The following is a 27430-nucleotide window of genomic DNA, read 5'->3' as shown; positions in this document are numbered from 1 at the left end:
GTGAATACCACCGCTGGGAGTAAAGGATCCTTTGCTTATTTTACCCTGGAAAATACCAGCAAGTAACTGCTGGTTTGATTTAGCCTTAGCAATAGCTTCATTTTCTTTGGTGTAAGCCAATACTCATGTGCCCGTTCCCTCCTTTACTTCTTCCTGCTGTTATTTCCAAACTTCTATATCCTCCAGAAGGGCAAGCGTAGTTCCATTTGCCAGGCTTTTTTGGTAAGAAGCATCTGTTATTTCACTAATTACCTTTCCTCAGGTGGTCAGAAAGCCAATGGCTTTAGCATGTACTACCTTAATTGGTGGATGGCACTGTTAATTCAACTAACACGTTTCTGCCCTTTATTTAAAACAGCAGGAGAAGTTTATTAGAACTTAAAATAGCTCCTGCTCCACGTAAGAGTTCAAGGCACCTTTTGAGATCGCCTATTGCTTTACTGTTTTTCACCAGTTTGCCTTCTAGAGGCCACCCAGCATCTCTCTTTCCTTATGTAGGCAAAATTCAGAAACTATTTTTGGGAAAGGCGGGGAACAATAACAAAAATGAAAAAAAATAAATCCACATCCACAGGAGTTGCATATTTGTTGTACTGATATATTCCAGGCTTGTGTGGTTTTTACATTTATATAGTTTACATTTTGCTTGACCCATAAATAACACTCGCAAGATTAAGAGGGCCATAGTTTAGAGAGTATTTACATAGCCCCACCATGCATACAGAGCTTTTCATACCTAGGAGACAAAATTAAGCTGGTTTTGCACTAAACATTTTTCAGTATTTTTCAACTTAAAACCCCTGACTAAAATACAAGCAAGATTTCATCCATAATGCTGCTGTTAAACCCCTAACAAATCTAGTTTGATATTGTAACAAACTTCTTCAAATTCAGGGATATAAAAATATTCAGCTTTTAAAATTTTAACTGTACAATATGTACATTAGTATTTGCACGTTAAATTATGAATACACTTAAGCCTATGAAATACTACATTATAAATATCAAATTTTTTTTTATTTTATTTAGAATTGCAGCTAATACATTTTTAAAACCTGGATAATGCATTTGCAAAGACGGGATTCTGGAGCCTAATCCTTTAAGCCCTTATGAAAGTATTCGTTACGTAATTAGATTCATTGACTTAAATGGGGGGTTACGTGCCCGAGCAAAGGCCGCCGCCACCGCTCTACCTCTTGCTCACTGCTGGCATCATCACTCATTGGCAGCCAAGTCCAATTCCAGCAGCTGAACTAGTATCTTCCTTTAAACAGGCATGAAAAAAAACCCCACCAAACTCTTACAGAGGCAGGGAATTCTTAAAAAATTGTGGAGGGAAAAACATGGAAGTTAAACGTATAAACAATTTACTGCTGCCTTAGGATACATCAAGGCCTCAAGCCTCCTTAACAGCGGACTCTTTGGAAAAGGAGCATTTTCCCAAATTAAAAAAAAAAAAAAACCAAACCAAAATCCAGTTTTTCGTAAGGAAACTTGAAGGAGGAAGAGTGAGCTTTGCCAATGGAGAAAGGGCACGGTACAGAGCCTTCTTTTTCCTGGCGGTAAGAGGAAAAAGTCAAAGATCACCTTGTGTGGGTAGAGCTACAGCACAGGACCGTCAATTGTATTTATTGATCTTTGTTGAATCCCCCCTCTCAGATAATTCAGCATAGGCGAGTAGGGAGAGTAAAATAAGACATGTAAAAAAAGTCTGTGTCAAGAACTGCAGTAACTGCATTTTGACAGCTGAAAGATAGTTTGTAAACCCAGCAATATCTGAGCGGGTCATCGTTTGGCACGGGGACATTTCCGAATGTTACTCGTACAATGTAAACTCTGGCAGGGTTATCATTTACACTGGCAAAGCATTAAGAACCTCCGCAACTTGCCTAAGTACAATTATTAATATAAAAAGACGTGGTTCGGACTGTAGCTATGGAGTTGGCTGGTCTTCCCGAGTGTTAAAACAAATTAAGAAATGATGCAGTTTTTTCCTTTGTGTCCCCTCTTCTTCTTTGATTTGGTTGTCCTTTGTCCAAACTGAGAACTAGATAACGCACTGGTTGGACTAGAAAGGTCATCTGTGTAGTATGGGTATCTCAGGGAGCGTGGCTGGGGGATGGGCTGTCCTAGAAAATACCCTTCCTCTTCAGAATCAGATGATGAGGATGAAGTTGAACACCAGGAGTCATCTTCCTCACCATACAACCCAAAAAATTTGTCAACCACCTGGTTGCGCAGTGCGTAATCGGACCTAGTATGGGCATATGGTCCATACAGCTCCGCATTTTGAATGTATGCCCGAATCTCACGTGAGCTTCTATTTTGAATAAATTTTTCATGATCCTGAGGGGAGTAATAACGGAATCTCTCTCTGGGAGAGCATCTTCTTTCTGCGGCCAGGTTAAGTGCATTATCTGAACGAGACTTCCTACTTCTTCTGCGATGGTGGGAAGGCCGATTGCCACGCTCTTCAAAATGATAAACGCGCCTACGAGTCCTTTCACTCATCGGAGGCTGCCGTATTTCAACATTCTCGTAACTTCCATTATCAATAACATCATCTGAAAACTTCACTTGCTGCGGTCGAGACTGGGATTTAGATCTTCTCAGAACAGGCACATGCACCGGCTTTTCCTCTGGCAAGACCTTTTCCTGACACAACTCTGAGCTCAGGCTCTTCAAGGACTCTGTGCTCCGGTGGAGCATTGAAGAATTCAGGGTTCCCATGTTGCTCATTTTCTCACAGTCTTCTACCTCCAGCTCTTGGAAAGTTTGCAAAGAGTAGAGAGATGGCCGTGGTTTGCCTTCTCCATCCATCGAAGCCCCTGTGGTGGGAATGGAGAAAGGAGGAAAAGAAAATGAGGGGACTATCAAAGAGATAAGTATTATAACAAAATATTAAACACTTCTTTCCAGTAAAGCAGACCTTATTCATGGTTTTTTTGTAACTATTACCAAAAGGAGTAACTTCATAGAAGAATAAGGGGTTTTTTTGACTTAAAATATTTAAGTATTAGCTCTGATTGCCAAAGAATTAGCTAACATTTGGACATCAAGAGTGGAAGAAGTTTAATGAGTTAAAAATTGCAGAGCTAAGCCTCTTGGAAAAAAGAATTACTTAAAATTATTCTTCGGTCCGTGCTTGTCATTTTTAAGGCTAAAATATTTCATGTTTCTGGTATCGCTAAATTGAATATTCCAGCTACAGGAAAGCCAGTCTTAACTGCCTCGTAAAGAAGGATCCCCACCCTCCAAAAATCACCTGGGCAGGTTTACTCCAGGTCTGTGTCCAATGACCCTTCATTCCCACAACAACAGAGTCATCTGCCCTGTGACCTTCCCGGGTGCAACACCTCTAGTTCTTCCTCCTCCCGTGCCCCCCCGTCCCCCCAAACCAAGCTCCCCTCATCAGTTCCTTCGTTAGCACTTGGGCGATGCAGCACACAGTCAGGCCTGAGCTACTCAAGTAGCTACAATAATTCGGGTTACAGAAGGGAAGGAGTGTAGAAGAGGAGAGGACAACTTTTAAAACAGACAAAGAAGGTTAAGAGGCACACATGCACACACACACAAGGACCCTTGCATCTCTGACTTTTATCCCTTTGGCTAATTTCAATCACGTTTGACAAGGAGGTTCACAGAAGTGGATGATGATCAGTTTCTCTTTAGTCAATGGAGAAAGATAATCTCATAAACCTCCATTTCCTAAGGCTACGAAGGTTACCACCATCCTTTCAGATTTTCTACATATTTTTGCAAGCAAATCAGGAAACTACCTGAAGTGTTTTGCAGATTATCTTTAATATTATCCTAGTATATAATACAGCTTCTTTTACTTAAGGTATGGAAAATAAATCCTCATTTGCTTAAAGCGGTAGTTTGTATATAACAAATGCATAGTTCAAGGCCATTCTTACTCTGTTTAATGTTACGGATTTTTTTGTTATGAGCAAAGGAAAGAGAATTCAAAAAGGAAGTAGAAGAATTTAAATAGAACTGAAGTAGCAGAAACGTATCTTGTGGAAGAATACGTGCTTGATAAAAGCTATTTCCTACTTTACACGCATCTCTTGCTACTAAAGCTTTTTAGAAATCACAGATATGAAAAGTTCCAAAAGTTCCTGCAACCACGCATGCTTTGGCTGACCTCTCCATCCAAACCAGTCATTTTTTTCCCCCCGTTACCTGTTATGTTAGACAAAGCCAAAGAATCCATTGAGTCTCGAACGCTCTGTTCTTGCTGTTTCAGGTCAGACAAACACTCAAGCGAACCTCCATACCATGGCGTTTGGTCATGTTTGTATCCTGACGCCCCATGTTCCATGTCTAGCTCCTGGATTTTCCTGCTGCTGGCAGGGCCCGGGTGGCTGCCATAAGCAGAGTCACCCAAGCCGTCTTGTGACTGAGCCCAGTACATGTCTGCTTGATACTTCTTACTTGCTAGGCTGGGATTATTCTTTTTCAAGTCCAACTTGCTCTTGACCATGCTATCAGAAATCCAGTGTTCGCTTGATCTAATGTCTACTTCAGCGGGCTGCTGGAAGAGGCTTTTATCGCCGAACTTCAGAAGAAGTTGAGTCATGTAGTCTTCATGTTCAGCCCATTCTTCAGGGTCCTCAGGCATTTCTTGCTCTACTCTTCCTTTCCAGAAGTCTTCATTGACAAAGCTCGCCTCTTCCCTTGAAAGGCTTAAGTCCTCCAGCTTACGAGAAAGAGTATCATCGGCGTTGCCTGACAGGCCGGGAAATTTGTAATTGAGAGCCGGGGACAGGAGGAGAGACTGGCGGCACTGGTCGGCTGACCGGCTGCTTTTTCCCATGCGGACGCTCCTCCTGGAATCCCTGGATCGAGCAGACTGAAACGCAGAATCAGAAGAGTCGGAGGCATGAATGTCCTCTCCCAAGCTGCAGGTTTTTGAACAGTAAATCTGCCCCTGCTTTGGAAGGAAAGGGCAGCCAAGCAAAGAGGTCTTGCACTGAGCGCAAGAAAAGCAAGTCTCTGTGGCATGCCAGTGCTGTCCATCATAGGTCATCTGAGCGTGGTCAACACCTGGAAAGGGGAGAAAACGCAATGCTTTGGGTTTATCTAAAAAATTACTTGCAGAATCCACGCTTCTGGAATGTGAAATAATTTCATAAATGGGCTTTCCCTTAATTTGCAAGTTTAATGCTTGAAAAGGACATCCTTACCAATGTGTTCCCCGCAGGTCTCACAGTATTCCGCATAGAGGGACTCAAAACAGTTACAGCAGAACGGTCGCCCATCCTTCATGATGTATCTCTGTCCACCCAGGATCGTTTCACACTCGAGGCAGCAGAAGTGCTTCATGTGCCAGTGGCGACCCTCAGCTTCCGTACACTCATCAGCAAAAATGATCTTTTCAGAAATAAAAAGTGAACTTTTAGTTAAAGCAGCCAAGGCCTCACCTTGGGACTCAGAGCAAAACATCCTATTTGTGCAGTTCACGCACGATATTTATTTTTAATTTAGCTGCCTTTTGAATACAAAGATAGAGACAACTATCTCCCATAGCAGCTGTGGCATTCTAGTCTTTCCTCAAACAGGAAAGAATTAAGAAAACCTGTACTTTTAAAAGCCAAAAATTAAATAAGAACGTAAGAACTCAACAATTAACGAAGCTGCTATCAGGATAGTATTTTGGAATATTTGTACAGATCCTTCTTCTAATTCGATCTACAAGATTCAATTCTAAATACAAACAGGTATGTGCTTTCTAAATACCATCATGTTGCTTGTAATATTGTCAATATGACAAGAAATCAAAGACCAGTCTCAGATTTCAAACACATCCATGCACCGGAGTGCTTACTTATTAAGGGCATGCATCTGAAGTTAGTAATTGCCCAAGCGATGCAGTTTGTTAACTGAACAAGAACAAGAGTGTAGATTGACTGTAAAATGTGAATTATTTACCTCATCGCAGGCTGAACACCGAGGCTTGAGAAGTTCAGCGTGGTGTCTGCCGCAGTGAATCTTCCCATCTTGGTAGAAGTAGATAAGGTCAACGAGCAGCTCGTTACAGGTGAAGCACACGAAACAGGAGGGATGCCAGCACACCCCAGGCCCAGCTCTCGAGGCAAAAACTGCAACTTCACCGCCATTTACTTTTGTACCACACTAGGAAAAAAAGCAGAAAGTGAACAGACTTCCCATCTCAAACTACTAGCTTTTGGCTTTTAAGCTACAGTAAAACAACAAACTCAATATGCAGGTTTTTATTCCAAAATTCTGACAAGGGGGAAAAAATTAGTTTCAATTTTGGTCTAGACAAACTCTGTGCATCAACAAACCTTTCGTGAAGAGAAGTTTCTTTTATACATAGTAACATTTTTAAGTATATGTTCATTTTTCATCTGTCATTACTTTAGTATGAGTCAGCAACTTTTTTTTTTTTTCAGGAGGAAAATATATCAAAGATTCAATTCATTCCCAGTATCAAAGATTGTATCTTGCTTAAGCAAGCACTACCTTCTTTCTATTTACGTGCAGTTTCAAAAAATAGTCCTTTGGGTTTGGGTTTTTTTTTTTTGTGTTCAGACTTAGACAGACATAAGCTTACATGCAATATTGAGACACTGTAGTTTTACTACAGTAAAACTGAAGTTTACTACTGTTTTATTCAGCCCGCTGGTTGGCTTGTGGCACCAGCCGTGTTACCTGTTCGCAAACCGCATGCATCACTGCTCTCGAGAGTAGTTTAATAGTGCCTCGGCCGAGCGCCTCCTTTTTGCGCTGAGAACTGAACATCTGCAGTTCCTTCTTTTCTTCTTCACTTAAAGACTGGCAGTATCTCACCTTCCAGTGAAAACACAGGAGAACTTATTTTAGATACTGAGCTTTTAAAAGAAGTAACAGATAGTAAGTGCATATATGCGAGAAATTCATCAGGCACGCTGGCAAACATCATTAAGCTTTTCCAGTTTGTCTTCTCTACCATCTTAATATTTAGCTAATGTGGCATAATGCAAAAGTAGTACAGGGGAAAAAAACCCACCATTCTAACCCAAGAAGTTGCGTCGACAAGAAATAAGATTTTAAAAAGCCAAGGCAAAACCTGCTGCTATCCTAAAATAATGGAATGAACCTAAATCAGCCATAACATTGTCCTTTAGATTTATGGTTAAGTGCCCACCACTAAGTACTGCAGTATACACAAGATCTTAAGTATTGACACCCCCGCCCCCTTTCCTTACAAAGGGCTTGTTTGTTATTTCCACTTCTACTCCCAAATTACACTGCATATCTGAGATGCAAACCTTTTACTATCACAAAGCATCCTTTTTTTTTTGTGTGCGCTACAATGCAATTCCAGGAATTTGTAGGCTCCTGGTAATTGGTGGGTGGCTGCAAACACCATAAAACCGACTTGTGTTAAGTTTATGGCAGCGACAGCAGCCTCCCCAACAAGCAACGGCAGCGTCCTCCCAGACAGCCCTTATCTGCACACAAGCCCACCGGCCGGCGAAACAATGGGCTCGGTGTACACACCGTGCTGCTTTACAGGTCAGATGCCACCGCAGGCCACGGTTCAGGCCTCTCATAACCACACAGGTAGGTCATTCTCCACCTAAAAGCCACCGGGGAGACCCAAAGGCCCTGCCGGTGCCTCCTAAATTCTGCACTTACCTCATTGTCGTGGGGCGGCAGCTGGTAGAGAAGTTGTTTGATCCGGTGTTTCTCTCCGGGGCTGTTAACGTACGGGACCTTCTCCTCTGGCAAGCAGGCGAAATACAGCTGGACCTGCCCAGGAGGAACACAAGCGTTCAGACACACCGAGGGATACACACCACCTCAAACCTCCTTCAGCTGCTGTTTTATCTCAGCCCTCATTCACGAGGGAAGGAGGTTACGCTACGTTAGACCCGTGACAGGCTTTGCGCTGAAAATACGAGACCCAGATGAACCAGCTCAGCAAACCCGAATTGTCTCTGATAAAACTAGCACCCAGCTGCTGAATTGCTTTTCTGGAATGCAATTTGCAGTGACAATTAGGGGGGTGGGGGGATATCATAAATTATGCACATTTAATGTTCTCATTATTCCCACCCCCTTCAGGGCTGGTCAACAACCCCGTGGAAATTCCAAGTTTCCCTCTGCAATTTACCACACAAGGCATGAAGCTTTCCAGAAAACAGCCGCTATATAAACAAATTTAATTTGCTCTCTGCGTTTTACACATTGTTGAGACAAAAGCTGTTTTGTAGTCTCCTGCTGATCAGGTTCACCCAAAGCATCAGCTTTCATTGCTTCCATGTGGGCTTTGGTAAGAAGGTGGAAACATCCTTCCCTTGGGAGAAGGCTGGATCCAGCCACATTTCAATCAGATGCAAATTAGATACGAAATTTTCACAGGCTGCATGTTTTTGATAAAGAAATCAATATTAGGTGTCCACATCTATCAATCTTCACCTTTTTTCCTTTTTTCAGAAGAAAATTATGACAGGAAAGCTGTAATGCACACTATGACAAAGCCCAATGGCAAAAAATATTTTTGTGGAACAGCTACAGATTTATAGTTTTTCCTTTGCAGCTTCCAGCTTGTCACGAGGCCTGGGGCTGTAAATAAGAGCCGGCTATCGGCAAAAATATTACTTGCCATCCAGATTTAAATAATGCTCAGGTCAACGGCTTATTAGTGTGCAAGACAGATGAAAACGAAGCAGTAATCAGTCACTTGACTCAGGAAGCAATCAAAATTATATGGGAAAGGGTTGTACAAAATATGACTTGGTCTTCATTTAACCAAAATTTAAACATCGGAAGTCTACTGGAAGGCCCCTGACTACTAACTGCATTTCAAGAAGCTGCACGAGAAGATAACAACTTGCAGTAAAGAAGTGAGGCTTTAAAGATACTTTATGCCCTCTTCTCAAGCTTATTGCACTGTTCTCAAAATAAGTCATTCTTCTTGAAAAAAAAAAATCTTTAGTGAGTTTGAGCTAGCTTGATTATGAGGATATTTTAGGGCATTTAATTGTTCTGGCAGAATGTTCGCTTGCTGTTTGCCTTAAGATCTGATTCATCAGGATTCTTATACATGCTTAAGTAAGTAATAAAAAGAGTTTCCCTAAAAATAGCTCATTATTTGCCATTCCTGCTGACTTTTTATTTTATTCACGATTAAGAAAAATCTCTGCATAGCGAAAAGGAGACATCTTCTGCACCTTTATAACTAGGGACCATATTAGTTTGCCAGCAGAAGGGGGGTTGCTCTGCCTCTGTTAGCAGATGCTACAAAGCCACTCTGTCCATTTAACACTGAAGCCTGACTTCTGGATATCACCAAGCTCACAGCTTCGGCACAGTTGCAATATCGTCAAGTAAATGGAATACCACAAGGGGTTCATTGTGATCTCCCATAGCAACGTGCTCATCAATAATTTCACGTTTATTTCTGTTACGGTGATGTTATAAAAAATAAAGAAGAAAAGGGAGAGGGGAAGGAACAGCCCAACCAACCCACGAGTGTCAGCTCCAGAGACCACACAAGAGAAATCCTGGCATGAACAAATGGCAGGTGTACAACTATTTAAACAGGCGTAAAATACATTACAACTTGTCACAGTGACAGAACACTTCCGATCAGTAACATACATGTTCTAGATGTCAAATGCCTAATTATTTAAAGAGTTGTACAACTGCAGTGAAGTATTGGCCATGTAGCACAATGCCACGAGGTGTGCCATGGGCTTTAATTTAACCTAATAACTTATTTCAGAGAGGAAGCAGATTTGTACATTGCTTTCAGACTTGACAATACATACCTCTGCCGCACATATTTACTGAAAAATCTTGACTGGGAACTATTCTTTGGAATATGAAACTCCCCAGTGTTTAGGATTTTAAGCTCCCCAAACACAGCCTCATTGGAATAGGAAACAAAAGAAGTGAAGAGCTCTAGATGAATTTACGTTTTATAAGGATTTAATTACACTTTTAGAGGCAGTGTATTGCTCCCTTAGACAGTCCTTACAAGGCTTGTTTGAAAAATGCAGAAGCACAGTTGGTACCTGCTCTGGTCTGAGGCCTGGGGGGACCCAGGCATATTCCTCCAAGGCACAGCCAGAGTCATCGTCAGATGTTGAACTTCGCTGACACCCGAAAACGAGATTGTTGGCTTTGGGCTCCATCCTCAGTGGCGTAAGTGTGAAGCGTTAAATATTTCAGCTGCAGCTCATCAAGCAATTGATCTGGAGGAAGAGATTAACGGAGCTTTAATAAATTTGAACATGCAACAACTAATTATCAGTGTAAATGATCTTGCAACAGTTTAGTATTCCTTGTGTTGCCCAGAACAATAAATGATTGAAGGATCATTACAACTTGCTACAAGCAATTTGAAGGTGCTTAAAGGAGTTATAAAAATAAAACTACTCAAGAAAAAGAAAACTAGACACACACTACCATGTTTGGCAACCATAGTGTATTTCAATATTAACACTTGTCATCTTTTACACTGTTGCTTGTTTCGCATCACAGGTTATACGTAGGGTACATATCTAGGGAAGACTCATTGAGCAGATATTAACAAAAGGAATGACACGAGCTCCTCCTGAAGTCATTACTGCCACACCAATCCAGTAACAAAAAAGACATGACAACCACTTGTCAAGAACTAAAGCAATTGTTGGGGAAAGGCAGTTGTGCAAGTAGCATCCTGTTTTCCACGAGGTAGGCACAGAGCAGTGAGCGTCTGCTGGATTCCTCCGAGAACTTTGTTTTAGCTGTATTGGAGCAGAAGGGCGTTGATCCAGTAAATATCTGAAACCCAATTATGCCAGATTAGGCTCTGTAAAATACATCGTGATTGTTCTGTTAATTTAAAACCCTACACGGAGATGCTTCTGTTGATTCATGAAGCCTGCAAAGCTTAATATCAGTGGGATCATTTTGAGTCACAACTGGCAAAGGCAGCTCTCACCAACATCTGTAGCATTCTGCAGTAAAAAGCTTATTAAGATAAATATCTTCCATGAATTCTAGCAGAAGTTATTAGGAAATTCAGTGAATTAGGAATTAGTTCTTAGGAATTTCAATGAAATACAGATAACCAAAAGCAGAAAGGATGTATCCTACCATGACACACACCATGACCACTGGAGTTTGGAACAAGCTTGCTTTTACCGTACAACGTTACACTTGAGCTGTGCCCTCCCCGTTTTAGGCAGATCTTTCACTATCCATCTAAATACAGATGCGGTTTTGTGAGTGCTAGATCTAAGCTGTAGAAATTTGTAATCTCATCTCCTTGACGTATAATCTTGCTGGTGGGTCTAAAAGGGAGAACAATCTAAAAACTTCCGGTGGGTCCCACATTGCATTTTCAGTCTCAACACCAGCATTTTACAGAAAAGAAGTTGCTGCTAGATCACAGGTAGAAGAAAGATTTAAGACCACATACCCAAGTATTCTGCCAGTTACTCAACAGGACTTATCCCTCTTCAGGCGTGAGGCACTGGTTAGTGCCAGGCTCCGTTGATTCCATACATAAACCCAAACCTGCTCCATAAAAAATGGCCACGTGCGTCCAAAGCTGCAAGCTTGGAGAAATGATGGTATTTGGTATTACTCAGTCTATCTAACCCCGTTTTCAATAAGTCTATACATTCCCACACCCAATAAAAACAGACGGGATTACTTAACTCTTCCACTGGGCTAGTGCTTAAAAAAATTGACTTGTTTGTTAACTTTCCTCCAAAAACTTCTGGTTTGAAAACACATGCACTATTTTTGGTGCACTGCTAAGATGCCAACACACTTCTGTTACACTGCATAACCGCAATGTAATAAAAGATCAATTTAATATTTGATGGGGCAAGCAAACCTGCCAACCTCCCCTTTGAGAACAGTGTATTTCCACAAAGCTTGTCAGCTGTCAGGCAGATTTCTGAAATCTTACTCTAGCTGAACAACTGAAGGTTAGCAAAACAGCTTCTGAGCTTACCATCACCATGTTACAACCTCTGTCAAGAAAGGCGAGTAAAACTAAACTCAGTCCTAAAAGCTCAATCCTGTGTATTTAAAATATAAAGACAGACATCCTGGTACATACTAGATCCCCTGAACGAATTTCCTTCAGAAACAGATAATAAGACAAGTGATACAAAACTGTTTACCCTCTTCACGTTCTAGTGGAAGTGAAGTCAACCATGGTTTTTGTTATTGTTTGTATAAAACTGGGGGGCAGGGGAGGAGGGATGGAGGAATAACGAGATGCAGTTAAAAAAAATCACTGCTAGCAGAAAAGGCAAGAGTTCTCACTCTTGCAGACAGATGGGGATGCTCAGGTTGGCAGCTCGTGCCCTGCATCATCTACACCCAAATAATTCTTAAGTATAAAATCACTATGAGTATCATTGAGAAGCCCAAGTCCTTCCAAGATCATCTTAGCAGCAGATGAATCGTTTTACAGTTTCCCTTCAGGAAGAGGTAGATACCTGGTTTACAATGATGTGCCACTCGCCGACGCCTACGCTGGTATTTCCAATTCTTAAGGCATCGCAACACAAGAACGTGTGTTGGTCAGACTGTCACTTTGCAAGAACTGACTCCTGCCTGATAACCCAGGAAAAAAAGGAGTCACGAGATGAAACCCCTTTGCCAACATTTCCTTAGACCTCAACCGCATCACAGGAAACGGATCTGAAATGCAGTTTAGGCAAAGGGATGGGTTCAGCTCTGCCAGTCCCTGGGCACTGGAGCGGGGTGTGCTCCGGCCGGCTCACACACACCCAGCGCTCACAAGCACACGGGTGATTGAGTAATTGCTTCATACTGATTGTTCAAAAACCTCTCTCAGTAAGATCAAAGAAAAACTTCTCTGATTGACTTTCTTCCCTTGAAAGACAAGGAAACAACCCAAAATCTGAACGCATGCAGACTTGTTAACTTTCCTGAGGATTTCTGATCGCAAAGGCTGCATGTTACTTCCACGTGGCGAAACGCAGCGCTGGCTGATGTTGGGATTCCAACTACAGCAAAGGTATGTAAGCGCAGGAGCGTTGCCTAATTCCAAAGGAAGACAAGGCATTGGTACCAGAGAGACCACGCTGCTTTTCCATGGAGACTGATCCTGCCGGGGCCACTTTCGGCCCATCCGTTTCAGACAGCACATGCTCCAGCTCCAACAAGTTAAAACCACAGACCCAATTTCCCGGTGATACAGGACAGGTTGAAAGTAAGGCTGGCAGGGAATAAAGGAAAAACGCACCCCACCTCCAACTGTAAAATGCAACTTTACAGTCAGGGTGCTCCTCCCCAGATAAGGCAATTGGAAATGTTTAAAGTGAGGTTCATAAATCTCAATGAGCCAAGATTACTCAAAGGACAGAATTCACTTTAAAAGAAAAACGCTGCCATAGAGCTAATGCTAAACCAGCTATAAAACGGCTGACAGGACACCATATATCAATACGGCCATGTCACAAATATTGTGGTGTTGCTGAGCGTGAGGTTTCTAAACCAGCCCAGCTTAACAGCGGGCGATCTGCACAACTATTTTAGCAATTGCTTGTTTAGGAGTTCTCCTTCCTCTCCCGCTCAAGTGTAATTTGGTTTGCATTTTAAAACTACAGGGTTCTTCCTCCCCGCCCCCCAACCGCACTCATCCTTCAAAGTGAGCTGTTTAAAATGATTACATCCTAAGGAGGATTCAAATGAATATAAACAACAGCTGAAAAAATAAATGCTTTCTGAGGGATGAGTAGAAAGGTGGTCTTTCTACTCCTGCCATGACATCTACAAAACACAGCAAGGATGTTTTGTTTTGCTTTCTTAAAGTTTGTGGAACATTTTGAGGTTTCTGCTCTGCTCAAATACTACCTCTCAAAAAAAGCTTCGTAGCCTAACAAGGAGGTATTTCACTGGCAGCTTGACAACTGTGAATAACATAATTGAATTAAACAGCTAAATTTGATTTAAAAAGAAAAGCCATTCATAGGGTTTTTTTCTATTAATGCATTAAACCGACCATATTACGACAAAATTCTTAGAAGCGAAAACAAACTATATTCCTAATTACAAACCAATGGGTACATAAAACATGAGGATATCAAACTTAGGGCAAAGCTATTGCGGAACTCCGTATGAAGGATTTCCAGCTCACTGATTATGTTCACCCCTGACCAGAGAGAAGAGGTCATGATTTGTGAGCACAGTTAGACAAACATCTCCTTGCCCATCCCCTGCTGTTTTACTCTGTCCTGCAGGGCAAATTGTTTAACAACTTTTTTGTTAGAAGGCTTGTTAACAAGGCTATAGGGGATACAAGATGCATATCACATGCATCCATTCACAATGAAGGCTCAACGAGTTAAGATTAGCATGGCCAGCCCATTCACCTGCTTATTTAATCCCTGGTGCGTGATAACTACATTAGAAGAGGAAGGGTGTAATACAGTAGTAATAAACCACCATAAAATAACTATTCTGTATGACGCGAATGATCAGAAAGTCCCATTCCCTACCCACAGTATAAGTCAATGTATTTACAGACGGCTCGATAGCTCTGTACTGGGGAAATCTGGACCCAGAGCTGATGAGCAGAATTTGTATCAGCACCCGCACACAGCGACTTCTCCAGCTGTTGGGTCCATCGAGTAACTGAATTATCCACAGCAGTGGGGGGAGGAAGGAAGCCCGTATACTTGTTTGTTCAACAGACATTTAGATGGACCCTACAAGTAAAACAAGAACTTTTTTTCCCCCCCCTTTTGTTAGCCAGCGTACAAGGACCGACAGAAGAGTTAACAGCTTTCCTCATCTAGCATTCTAGCACCAAAACCGCTCTTCCAGCTGGAAGTCGGAGGATCCTTCTCAGGGTATTTTCTTTTGACGAGCCGTACTGCAGAGACAGGCTACCTGCCATTAACAAAAGGAGGAAGCACCGTGACAAAGCATCGCCCCACGCCAGCACATCTGATTTGGATGTATTATGCTTGGCGCCGTGTAGCGCTGATGGAAATACAAGCACACGCTGCAGTTAGGCAAGAACCAAACCTCTAGCCGAGGAAGCGGTATTCTCACGGATGCTTCCCCCTCCCCTCTCCTTAAGAGGGTGTACAGATTTAGAAAGAAAGAAATCTTGCCTTTTACAGTCTCCCATTGATTTTTTTAAAATTCTATTTTAAACAGCAGCCAGACTTTACTCCAATGTACACATACGCTCAGGTTTCACCCCGTCACCTGTTGGCTCCCGAACAACACCCTTCTTTGTTAGGGCTCACAGCCCTCATTTGAGACAAGTTTCCAGAGAAAACACTTCAAGAAAGTGTTCAATAAGTCTCAAGACTGGAGTTTGTAAAAGCAAAATTCCGCGCGTAGCCCGGTTTATTCTGACAGACGCGTAGCCGTACGCGCTCGTCTCGGAGATGAGGCACGGGAGACGGTGCCTTCTTCAGCAGGCAGAGCTCTCCCGAGGGTAGGTGGGGGCTTCCCCGTCCTGCTCAAGTTCACAGGACGCTACGGTGGGTCAGAGGTGTACCCAGCCCCCCGAGTCCCCCACCCCGGCACCCCCAGCCTCTCCGGACCAGCCGGGAGGGCGGGCGGGCGGACACAAGCACCGGGACGTTACCTCTTCACTGCGCTGAAACAGCGGCAAGGCAGCCGGCCGAGCCGGGAGAGGCGACGCCCGCTGCAGACCCGACCCCGCGCCCCCTCGGCTGCAATCGCCGTTTCAGACCGAGCCCCTTTTCCCCGCTGCTCCCGGGACCGTAAAGACCAAGAGAGCCGGCGAGGAGCCCGCCCGCAGCTCCCCGGCTCCGGCGGGACGCAGCATCCCCGGCGCGCTGCTCACCTCGGCCCGCAGCGCGGCTCCCCTCCCCGGGCGGGTCCGGAGGAGCGGCCAGCGCCAGGCACGGCCCCGCCGAGGAAGGGGGCGGCAGCAGCGGGGGGGCTCCTCCTGCCCTGCCCTGCCGCTTCCTCTCCTCGTCCCGCCTGCTGGGAGAGCTACCTGCGCCCGCCCGCCCCCCTCCCCCGGGGCTGCGAGCCGGAGAGGGGGCAGCCTCCCCAGCGCTCCTCCCCAAACGCGTCCCGGACCGGCACCGGCAGCTCCTCCCTACCCCCGGCATCCCCCGGCGGGGGCAGGAGAGCGGCCTCGGCGACCGTCACCGCTCCTCTGTCAGGCGGCGGGAGGAATTTCTCCCACCAGCGATCTTCCCTCCGAAGTGCTGCCCAAGCCGGAGGAGGGAAGGAGGGAAGGAGGGAAGGAGGGAAGGAGGGAAGGGGAGGGCCGCTCCTGCCACCGACCCCGAGGAAGGAAGGAAGGGTCGCCGGCCCCGCCGCCTGCCTACCCAGGGGACCAAGCAATAAATTTCTGCGCTCACGACACGACGGACAATGTGGTTTAGCGACAACGCTTTTGTTCGCGTTTACGCCCAAAATAGATTTCCCACCCCACCCGCTGCCGCGCTCCGGGGCCGCCCCGGGCTGACCCTGCCCGGCCCGGCCAGCGCCGTCCCCCCCCATCCAAGCGCACGGAGCAATTAAGGACTCGGATAAGGCCGGAAACGCATTTGTTCTAGGTCGCTGTGTGTAAAGAAACACAATAAAAATTAAAAAAAGAAATTAAATCAATCAATCCGAAGCTGAGGACCACAGCGGGCAGATACCCATCACTGCCTCCCTTGGCACGTCTCAAGTGAGGAACAAGCATCCGAGCCCCAGTTTATGCACAGAAAAGTAACACCCGAGCCACTGGAGCGTTTTCTAAATGCCCCTGGACAAACAACTGCCAGCCCTGACTTTAACATTCCCCCCCGCCCCAGCGTGGGCATAAAAAGCCCCGAGAGGCGGGTGGTTTGGCTTCAAAGGCCGGCGGGGAGCTTCCCCTCCGGCACCGTGAATGTCACCGTGAACACCGCGGTCAAATTTCCTCTCTCCTCTTCCCTCCCGCTCTTTGTCTCCCTTGGGAAGTCATTATCAAAGGGAATTTATTCGCGCTGCATCTCGGGGGCAAAGCGGCAACCCCCCCCATCCCGCCTCGCTGCGAGGGGCAGCAGCGACCCAGCTCCTCCCGGTCCTCCCCCCTCCCCCCGAGGTCGGGGGCTCCTTATCTGCCCGGGCTCGCCGTGCGGGACGGCGACGGGGCACTTCGCAGACACTTATCGCTTCCCCCAGGAACCGAATTTGCATGAATTTAAATTCATTCTTCTCCATTTGAATGGCTTTGCCCGCAGGGTGCTAAGGGGAGCCGGCCCTGACGCGTAAAGGCTCGGCGGTGCCGCGGGCAGAGGAGCTCAAAGAAGCATCCCTGTTTCCATCCCCATCCCGGTCCCTGTTCGGGTCCTCGTCCCCCCGGTCCTGCCCGACCCCCCCGACGCTCAGCCGGACACAGGCGAGTCTCACGGCGGGGCGGGAAGAGCCCCCAGCCCCCCGGCCGTGGGCTAATTAACCATGGCCAGACGCAGCCCGGCAGGAAGGCGGGCTGATGGATCGGGACCAACACGGGGCTATCTGATCTCGAGTCGCGAAGCCTTATCCTGGGCTAACGACGTTAAAAACAGCCCGTCGACTACAGCCCATCCCCACCGCAAACGGGCTGTGCCAGGAGATGTGCCCGGAGACCTTCCAGCTACACCGGTAACGGCGGGTGACCGAAGGATCTCGCACGGATCCAGCCCCGCGAAATCAAAGCCGCGGTCTGTGGATCCTGCAGAGGAAAAAAAACTGCTGAAACTCCAGCAAATTAACCGGCTCCAATCCTTCCACACCCCATTTCACTTCCATAAGCAGTTTCGCTGGTTGTACTACCTCCATTCTTAAACTGCTAAGTTGTTTTGAGGTCAAAGTTGGCGTATCGCTTGGATGAACTGGAGATTTTGTCAGAGCTTTTGTCAGTGCTGGCTTTACAAGACCCAGACCGTTTCTATTCTGTTCGTTGGACTGAGCAGACCCCATCTGGTGGCCAGCTGAACATCTGCCAACTCCATTCATCATTAATCAAAAATGGAAATGTCAGGAATAATGTTTATTCTTCCCCACTACACGACTGAATTAAATACCAACAATTTGCATATATTGTCTACTCGTTTTCCAGGGGTGCCTGACCTTTTCCTAGTAGCTCCCCGCAGCGAGGGCTCACCGCGTCCGCACAGCGTGTTGCAAGGAGGAGAATCTCATTTTGGGGACTCCTGCAACACAACCAACTCAAGGGCTGCAGATAAGTTTGCAAAGTTTCCTGACCTAGAGCCTACCGAAGCCAAAGACGAGACGTTCACTTACTTTACTGGGGCAGTCGAAGCGTCCCCAGTCTCGCTAACACTCTCCCGGACACCCGAGTGTTTGAGGGCGTCCAGGGATAGTTGGCTGCGCTGCTCTTTTTTCCCGGCCTTTTCTGGCTCAAGTGCAGAAACTACTATATTGTTCTGGGCAACGCACTTATAGATTATCAGGCCAAAAACAACCATTACGATCTTCTAACCTGAACTCACGCAGTCAAAAGATTTTCCTAAAATTACTGTCTGCATGAACATTTGATTTTGATTTAAAAGTACCAGCAACAAAAAACCCACTGCAACTCCTGTTAAATCCACTACAGCCCTTATTAAATTGTTTCAAGTAGTCAATTATTTTAAACAACTTTTTTTCAAAAAAAAAAAAAATCTTGGATTGCTGCATCTCAGCACTCAAACGCTGGATCCTGGATTGTATCATACCCTTGAATGTTAGTTAGGCTACAGAACCAGCTATCATAACTCCCCCCAGGCATCCGCAAATTGTGAAAGTCATTCCGTAACTATCTCTTTTGATTCAGGCTGCTTCCACAAGAACAAAAGTGTCGCTAAGATTTATTTTTATTTTTTTTATTTTTACACAACAAATACGACAGCACACATACTTGTTATCTGAAGCATAAACTACGCTACAGAAGTTGCCCCCGCCCCCCCAAAAAAGCTAAAAAAAGACAAGCACAAACCAACTTGCCCTTTAAGGCATGTTCTGCATTCTTGACTGCGGCTGGGTAGAGCTGATCCTTCAAACAACCAGATGGTTCAAGGGACTTGTAATGGATATGGAACCTTTTGCCCTAAGGTATTAGCACAAATTTAGTCTAGGTAACAACTTACTTTTACTACTGACCACGCCAGGGGTGTTCTCTGGCCTGTAAGAAATTCACTAAGCGTATCAGCATGGTTTCCCAGTTCCGCAATTATCCACATCAGGGAACATCCCCCGAGATAACACTGTAATTGCTACCTTTGTTGGCAGTTACAGAAGAGAGACCAAGGAGCAGAGAACGAATTAACCTCTTGTGCTTCAGAGGCGGCCCCTCTGGGTAGGACAGTGGCAGAACACCCACCTCTCCGAGTCCAATTTAGTTCCGTGGATAAGGAGAGGAGGTCACCCTCTACATCATCACCCTTCAATGATCACCACCTCCACTCCAAGAGCTTTAATTAAGCAGCATTTCACCTGCTCATTTAAAATAAAACTCGTGAGTCAGCTATGAAAGGTGAAAGTATACAGTAAGGTGAATGGAAGCCAGAAGGAAAAAAAATATCTGTCAGTAATAATTCTTTCAGAGGAGTCAATGAGAAAACTATTTGAAATAAACCAGGTTTCATGTTTTGAAACAAAACAAACCAAGAAAGGTTTTGCATGTTTCTGACAGCACAGAAGGAGTCCATGGAGCAGGAATTACAACTGCTTCCCAAGGGGTTACGCACAAATCAAAGCCCATGCCTGACGCAGGCAGGTATGCCCTTCAGGAATCTTAGGGATGTCGACTCCACCATGTATGGTCCTGCCTGCAGGCTACAGCGCAGGGAGCTCTAGGACGTGTTTACAGCACCAAGGTCCTCTCCATCTTCAGTGGCCCCAGGTCTATGCCCCAAGGGAGCAAAGAGGCCACAGCAAGGGAAGCGGTTCCACCACAGTCTGAGCTGATCTATGGGAAAACCCAGCCCAGTGAAAAAATGCTCGTTTAGTTCCCTGAACCTGCCTGTGTTAGCACAAGGGAAAACCAGGACCAACTCCTGTGAGGCTGATCTGTTGTGGAGTTTCAGGCTCCGCTGTCAGCTTCGCCCCCTCTCTCTTCTGAGAAAACTGGGAATCGTGGGCCTTGCAAATGCAAGGGCAAGAGGGTCTTGCTCAGCCGATGCATAAACAGCCTGACCTCCAAACCACTTTACTTTAGCTATGTTCACCTTGGTGTGTTCAGAAACACCTGTAGACGTCCACCTGCATCTCTAGACACTTGAATGTCTTGTCAAACCTGGCCCTAGGCCTCCTCTCCCAGGTTAAGAACATGAGTGTGGAAGTACGCCTTCATAGGTGGGAACAGTTTGCACAATTTTTCCACTATATATGATCACTAGGAGACACCAGAGGTCCTCGAAGCAAAGTTGAAGCCTTGAAGGACCCTAATGGGTCTCCAGAGCAAGGCCACCCCTCTTCACACCACTCCGCACCTACAGCCGTAGGTGAAACCTCCTTGTGCTCTTCCCATTCAACATCACTTTCTCCTGCCCACCCAAACTGGGAAGTTTGGCACCAACAGCGGATCACCACATCCCGCTGGAAATACAAGCTACAAGAGGCAGACTGGTACTGTTACTGGTGTAATGGGGCCTCTCTGGTTCACTGACTGGTGTTTTCCTCTATTTTCTTTTTCAAGACTGCAAATAAAGGCTACGGAGGCAGCACCACATGAGTCCTGATGCCTCCAGAGTCTGAATCATTGCTAATTTTTAAATAACATTTAAAAATCCAGAGAAAACCAGCTCTGTAGGAGATAGGCAGGTAAAAGACAAGAGATGATATGTAATAGAGAGAGGGAGATATGGAGATTAAAAGGAAGCATGCATACAAAATGCAACAAGTTAAAAAATAAGGAAAAGACAACAGTGCCCCAAACAACTTTAGAAAGTAAATGAAAACATCTAATGGAAATATTAACATCATAGAATCATAGAATTGTCTAGGTTGGAAGGGACCCTTAAGATCATCTAGTCCAACCATCAATCCAACTCTGATGAAAAACCCAACCAACCAAAAAAAAACCAAAACCAAACCAAAAAAACACCAAAAAACCCAAACACGTCACTAAACCATGTCACTAAGCACTATGTCAACCCGTCTTTTGAATACCTTCAGGGATGGTGCCTCAACCACCACCCTGGGCAGCTCATTCCAATGCTTAATAACCCTTTCAGTGCAAAAATTTTTCCTGATATCCAATCTGAACCTTCTCTGGTGCAACTTGAGGCCATTTCCTCTTGTCCTATCGCCTGTGACTTGGGAGAAGAGACCAACCCGTGACTCTCTACAATCAAGTGGCACTAGACAAATAAATAAATAAAAAAAGATAAACGCTCATTTGTATTTTCACCCACCAAACAACGGCCCAGGGAGCTGCCGAGGCACCCAGCAAGCAGGCATCAAGCAGGGGAACAGTGCCCGAATGGCTTGCTGTGGAGAGCTGCATCAGCCACCGCTGGCCTGAGGACTGGTCGGCATCAGCTACTGCATGTTAGGAATGCACATCTACAGGAGGTTTATTTTATTTCCTTCTCTTAGCGCTCTCTCAGTTGAGGACCAACACACCTTGTAAAAACACAACCCCACTTTGCTTCAGCAGCAAAGAATTAAAGTTTCATTAAAATGCTCTTCCTTGTTGGATCGGGCTAGGACTTGCTCCTGAACCAACAGGTCTGTTGCCGTATCTGGAAACTCTTAACCCCACAGGCTTCTCTGAAGACAGTAATCTTGATTTTATCGTAATTGGCTCCGCGCAGCCCACAGTCACACAGGGCAGGGGTAACCGCCCGGGTGCCCACAATACTGCCGCAACCGCCGGCGGACGGGTGTGAGCGGGGCTACCCTACCCACATCGACACCCTAGGTTAATTAGGGCCCCGTTTCCCAGGCTGCACAAGGCACAACAAAGTGCCTTGCACCAACATGCGCCCGCAACGCTTTGCCGGTAGCAGAGGCTGACGCAGGGTGGAATCGCTGCCTGGGTTTTTAATAACACCCCAGTGCAAACACCATTATGCAATGGGTGAAGGTGTTGCAGAGCCGGTGTTAATGCTCTGTTTGCTTATTGAGGGACTTTTCAGCCACATATTGTGCCAAAGCCTGTGCGGATGGTGAATGATGTCACTCTTATCTGTGTCGAGCTCCATTCTCAGGCCTTGCCTCTGAAGAACTCCTCGCAATTTACCTAAACTGGTTTGCAAATTGATTTAGATTAAAATAGGAAATGGTGTAAACTCTGTGTGGTTCTTCCACTATGACCAACACACGTACACACGCGCGAAGGGAGACTCACCCTAGGAGCGGGGCATCCATGTAAAGAAACAAATATTTAAACAACAAATATTTGAACCAGTATTTAAAAACAAATCTCAAACTCTTTGTGAGTACAATTTTGTTGCATGAGTAACACTTCAGTTACACTTAGTCTGCCCTGTCACTGGCGATGCTTTAGGGAAAAAACAGGTGATTAAGTTTAAGTGAAGGCAAAGTTTGACACAGAGGATTACCACTACTGCTGTGGCATTACATCCAGAGAAAACAAAACCCAGTTTTAAGCCAAAGATGAGATTTGCAAAGGTTTGTGGTAACCTCCTCTTGCTTAAAATTGGCAGGGAGAGGGAAATCTAGCAGTTACTGAAACAGGTAATCAGCAGAGTGCTACGTTGCCATTTTCCATAAGCCGTACTCACAGCACACTACAAATACAGGGCAAAGAAAAGTGTTTAGATTAACTATTTGTTTATTTTACCAAATTAATCTTGCAGGCCATCCTCAAGGCAGACAGTGATGCAAGGAGGACATAAAAATTGTCAGGTGGATAACAAGAGGCATTACAACTTTATTACCTTTACACAGCAGTTGCAAGAGAGAGACTATCAGATTGATGAGGTGTCACCAAAAAAAAGGTGTTTCAGTCTTTTGCATAGAAAGACCAATGGCTCAATAATTGCCCCAGCCAGGTAAGCCCGGGAACAGTCCTCTCGCTTCTTGCTTTGCAAAAAAACCCTCTGTCTCAAAGCTGTGCAGGTTTCTATGCCAGCAGAGGTTCATTGGGCTTCCAGCTCCCATAACTGGTTTACTGCAGGATGAGTTGAGAAAAATTGTCAGCATTTGGGAGGGGGCGGGAGAAAAGCCAAGAGGAAGATGGACAGTCCCACTCCTGGTCAGTAGCTAGCAATTCTAACTATACCAATACATCAAAACCACATCAAAAGGCAACAGGGAAGGTGGCTTCACTAGTGCTTCTCTCGGTTGCCTGTCAAGTGGCCTTTGGATTATGGACACACAGGTATGAATTGAGGAGAAAGATTAGTCAAGAAGTGCTAGATCAGTAAAAAATCCAGACGCAGCAGAGTCACAGTCCAAAGGCATTTGAAAGAGTCAGATTTCTCCTCCAAGTATTCCTTTCACCACACAGCTAGATGTTTAGGATGAGGTGGTTGGAGATCTGAAAGTGGAGAACTCCTTTCCTTCTCTTCATCTCCACTGCACTTGAAGTTCAAGGCCAAGTGAACAGGCAGTGTCTGTTCAAGATGAGAGTTACACCTAGTTTTCAGCAGGAAAACAGCAAGGATCTCAGTTAACCAAATATTAAAATAGAAATCAAGTTAATTATGTTCCTTAGCTAGTAGTCATTACTCTTTCCACACCAACTGACAAGATATTCAGTTATAACTACAACAAGGTAAAATCAGTTTAAGTCCCCTAAATATCAAACTTCTCCTCATCACCCACATGACATTACTATAGACAAGTCTGGAGCCTCCAATACATATGTATTTCCTTAAATGTATTTATAGAAATGTTTGCAGACTTTTAAGAATACATAACCATATTTTTAGAGTACAAGACTTTAGATTATTCATAGTAACAAAAATCCTGCATGAAGCACACAGTACAAATGAAGACCGGTTTAAGAACACCCAACTGGTACCCTTGACATGACTGACCTTTGTACAAGCATCCATTTACCCTTAAGTCCTTATGGTACTTTCAGCTGCTGAAACAGCAACTGCTTGACAATACCTGACACCTGATACTCAGCTGGCAGTCTCTGAGCTTTAAGCTACACCCACCTGAGCTTATCAGCATGTCCCAGCTTTTCTCAGTAGCTTGCTCAGGAGGATGGACTCCTTCGGATGCATTGCCTTGAAGTAATAATGCCTAGTTTTGAAAGGGTACCAGAATTTAATGGAAGTGAACAAGCGCTAATGCAATATAAGGCCATCGACAAAGCGTGCTTCTGGAATAGACAATACCTCCCTCCCCTATTTTTCAGAATATATTTACATTCAGCCACTCTGAAGTGAAGCATTTCACCGTTGTTACGAGTTCCAGCATCAGAGGTTGAGGGAATCTGCTCAAGGGTTTCACAAAGATCATTCAAGATTAATTTCTGCAATTCTGCAGTTTCTAAGGAAATAGTTCAATCATTTTTCAGGATGAGACAGCAGAAAGACATGCAACCTTTCCACTACGTAATGCTTCAGTACCTTTTAAACAGGTTTTGAAAGCAAATATTTGAGATAGCAATGTGAACTCAAGGCAAACCCCTAAATTTTAGCAAATCAGGTTTTGTTAAGTAAAACCTGTGAATATCAGAGCTGCTTGATATGACTTCAGATATGTCTGACGGGTGATTTGTCAAGACACGGCATTTTTACAGGTCTGAGAAATGGCAACTGTCACATACAAAGTCTATAAAAAGTCCTGAGTATATTCATGTATGTTTAGTGTTACTCTAAGTTTTTGACGATTTACTACCTTTAATCTGGCTTATTTTCCTGACGTGCTTTCTTGTGTGTACAATGATTATTGCTGAGACAAGATTAACTCTCAGACAATTAGTACGCAGAGGAAAGATGAGAATAAATGTTTCACAACAGTCATATACACATGACTCTCCAGCTTGATATAATCTTTGGATTTTTGTGTTACACGCACATCCCTCCCTCCTCAGTCATCATCTACTTTCTCTTCAGTGGTACTCCTTCATAATTCTCCTTCCCTGATATGCAGAAGTAATGAGTCAGTGATAACTCAGTGATAATTACATTGTTTTTGTAAATGCAATCTATTGACAGCTAGCCTGGACTTTACTTCCAACATCATAACAAGAACTCCAGTCCTGTGAAGGTACTCTGAACCCTGCACCGGGCAAGTTTTAAAGCAAGAAACACTTCTTCCAACAAAAAGGGTGGCTATTTAGGCAAGAATCACTTTTTAGGTTTGGGCAATTGGCTTTCATCAGCAGATATCTCCCCCACACACCTCTAGACTGGTGGAAGCTCCATTTATAGAAATAAGACCTCAACAGATTACTAATGGGCACATTAAAGAAAAAAAAGGGGGGGTAAAAGGTTTAAAAAAATAATTAGCTACAGTTTCATTAAGAAAACTTCAGTTACAGAATGGAGAACCCTGACCTGGCTTTGAGCACTGCCACTGCTTTCTCAGCCAACGTGGTGCTATTACGCAGTTGGATTAGAAAGTCCTGCCTCAATCAATTCTTGGCATGCTGATTAGATAATATCTAAAATTTAGCAAGACTTAGTTACCACGCAAAGGTCCACAGAGGTGCCTGCTCAGTGGGTGTGAAATCAGCTCCCACAGAATTTTATGTAGCTAGTTTGCACCACATTAAACTACAGAAAATAACAAAAGCCCATACCAACCCCGACTGGCTCTGTGTCGGGACCACAGAGCCTCAAATGTTACTCAGCTTCCTCTTGTAAATGAGATTAAGGCTGGATTTACTTCTTCACTACACATCACACTGGGAAGGGTACTGGTAGAGAAATCTGCCTAGCCAAAACCAGCTTGTAGTGTAGGATCAGAAGCATGCACTTGGCACTGTCTGAAGTACCCAAGTAGACGATCCCTCATTAAAATTGCAGCTAGATCAACTCCTGCTTCATAGCAGTAGACTACGTCAACATTACACACTGATTCTTCAAGACGTGAATGATCAATTGGTGTCAGCTGTGCCACTGGGATGACACACCTGCGAGAGGGACAACAGGCTTCATGAATAAGGAAGAGGAAGAACGCTTGGGGGAAATGGAAGAGGGTGGCTAGTACTCTACAGCCTAGATGCTAAAATAAGATCCTCATACCTAATTATGATCTTATTACTCAGCTGCCACAACTGTATTGGATAAGGCTGCCTCCTCTTTATTTCTCTGATCTACAGAAGACAGTGGAGCTAATGTAAAAAGGTTAAAAAACTGAATCAATATGCTGATCCTCCCAGCAATGAATTTTCAATAGAGATCTGTTACCGCACAGTGACTGAGGTAAGTTTAGGAGGTGCAATTATTTGTAGCTTTTCCCCATTAAACATTATAACTCTCTCAAAGAGAATTTAAGACCACACATACTTCAGCTTCTGTGTGAGGTTAATGACTTCACAAGAGACAAACAGTGGAACAAGTAATTCACATTTTGTACTATCAACAAATAAATGCCGGAGAGCAAGTTTTTGGATCCAGCTATTACCTCTAATTACACCTATCTCTATGAATAAATGAAAACTAGTTTGCATTTTTTCCCCGATCATTAGCCTCATTTGCATAAGTGTTGTGAGGCCAGTTCTTTATCCATTAGCGTGAATTAAGCGATACCCTGCTGGGCACAGGACTGTTCAGACATGCTGACTGCGGAGCAGCTGCTCTCCTCCTTTGGTATTGAATGTTGATTAGCATCATAGCACATGACACACTGCAGGGCATATTGTGTGTCACACTACGGCACACAACATTTAATGAGGACCCAAAGCAAATCCCATCGTTTAGAAAGCCAGTCTCTGATCTCAACAGCAAGGCAATAATTAAGCACATGGCCTGTCTTGGGAAAGACTGAATCCCTCAAACAGCGGGCATTCGTTTTTTTTGGGACAACGCTGGGTACCTGAGGCAGAGCTCCATGTCATCTTAGTTATTCTAAGCAGTAGCAAGTGTACACACTGCCAAATAATCAGATCTAGCCACGTTTTCCAGCAAGACACTTGTATATCACCCTTTCAATTCTGATGCATGAGACAGAACGAAGCTTCTGCATCATTGGATCTACACAGAACATTTAAAGAAAGACACGGAAGCTATAATAACAGAGTGCACAATACAAACACAACTCCTCAAATACGGATCAGTGTTTAGCATCACCTTCCTGTGACTACTAACAGATCTCCAGCAGAACCTTTACATTCTTTGTCAGCCTTCCTCCTCTGAAAGATGGGTTGATACCAGCGTGTCTTGCAAAGACTCATTACTTATTTGAATGTTACTTTGACAATAGTACATCATTGTATTATCAACATTTCACTACTTTGACACTATTAAAAGGAGGCAAAGAAAAGCTTTTCACTACAGTGGAGAAATCAATGTCACACTGTTCAAATTTATGGAGAAACTCTGGTTATTTTACAAGA

At 44.4% G+C, this 27430-nt stretch overlaps 1 protein-coding gene across 1 annotated transcript; it reads right to left on the bottom strand.

Annotated features, from left to right (window-relative positions):
- Window positions 1-579: 579 nt before the first annotated feature.
- On the bottom strand, window positions 580-10157 carry PRICKLE1 (prickle planar cell polarity protein 1). The gene is made up of 7 exons (XM_074168166.1): window positions 10035-10157; window positions 7651-7764; window positions 6682-6819; window positions 5938-6141; window positions 5193-5379; window positions 4189-5052; window positions 580-2828 (listed from the first exon to the last, which is right to left on the bottom strand). Exons 1-7 carry the CDS (start codon window positions 10152-10154, stop codon window positions 1972-1974), a joined length of 2484 nt encoding a protein of 827 aa, XP_074024267.1. The 5' UTR covers window positions 10155-10157; the 3' UTR covers window positions 580-1971.
- Window positions 10158-27430: the final 17273 nt, after the last annotated feature.

The sequence above is a fragment of the Numenius arquata genome, chromosome 2 (assembly GCF_964106895.1).
Source record: "Numenius arquata chromosome 2, bNumArq3.hap1.1, whole genome shotgun sequence".
NCBI classification, from domain to species: domain Eukaryota; kingdom Metazoa; phylum Chordata; class Aves; order Charadriiformes; family Scolopacidae; genus Numenius; species Numenius arquata.
The sequence above is the reverse complement of the archived record's forward strand: the minus strand, read 5'-3'. Positions and strand labels throughout refer to the sequence as shown.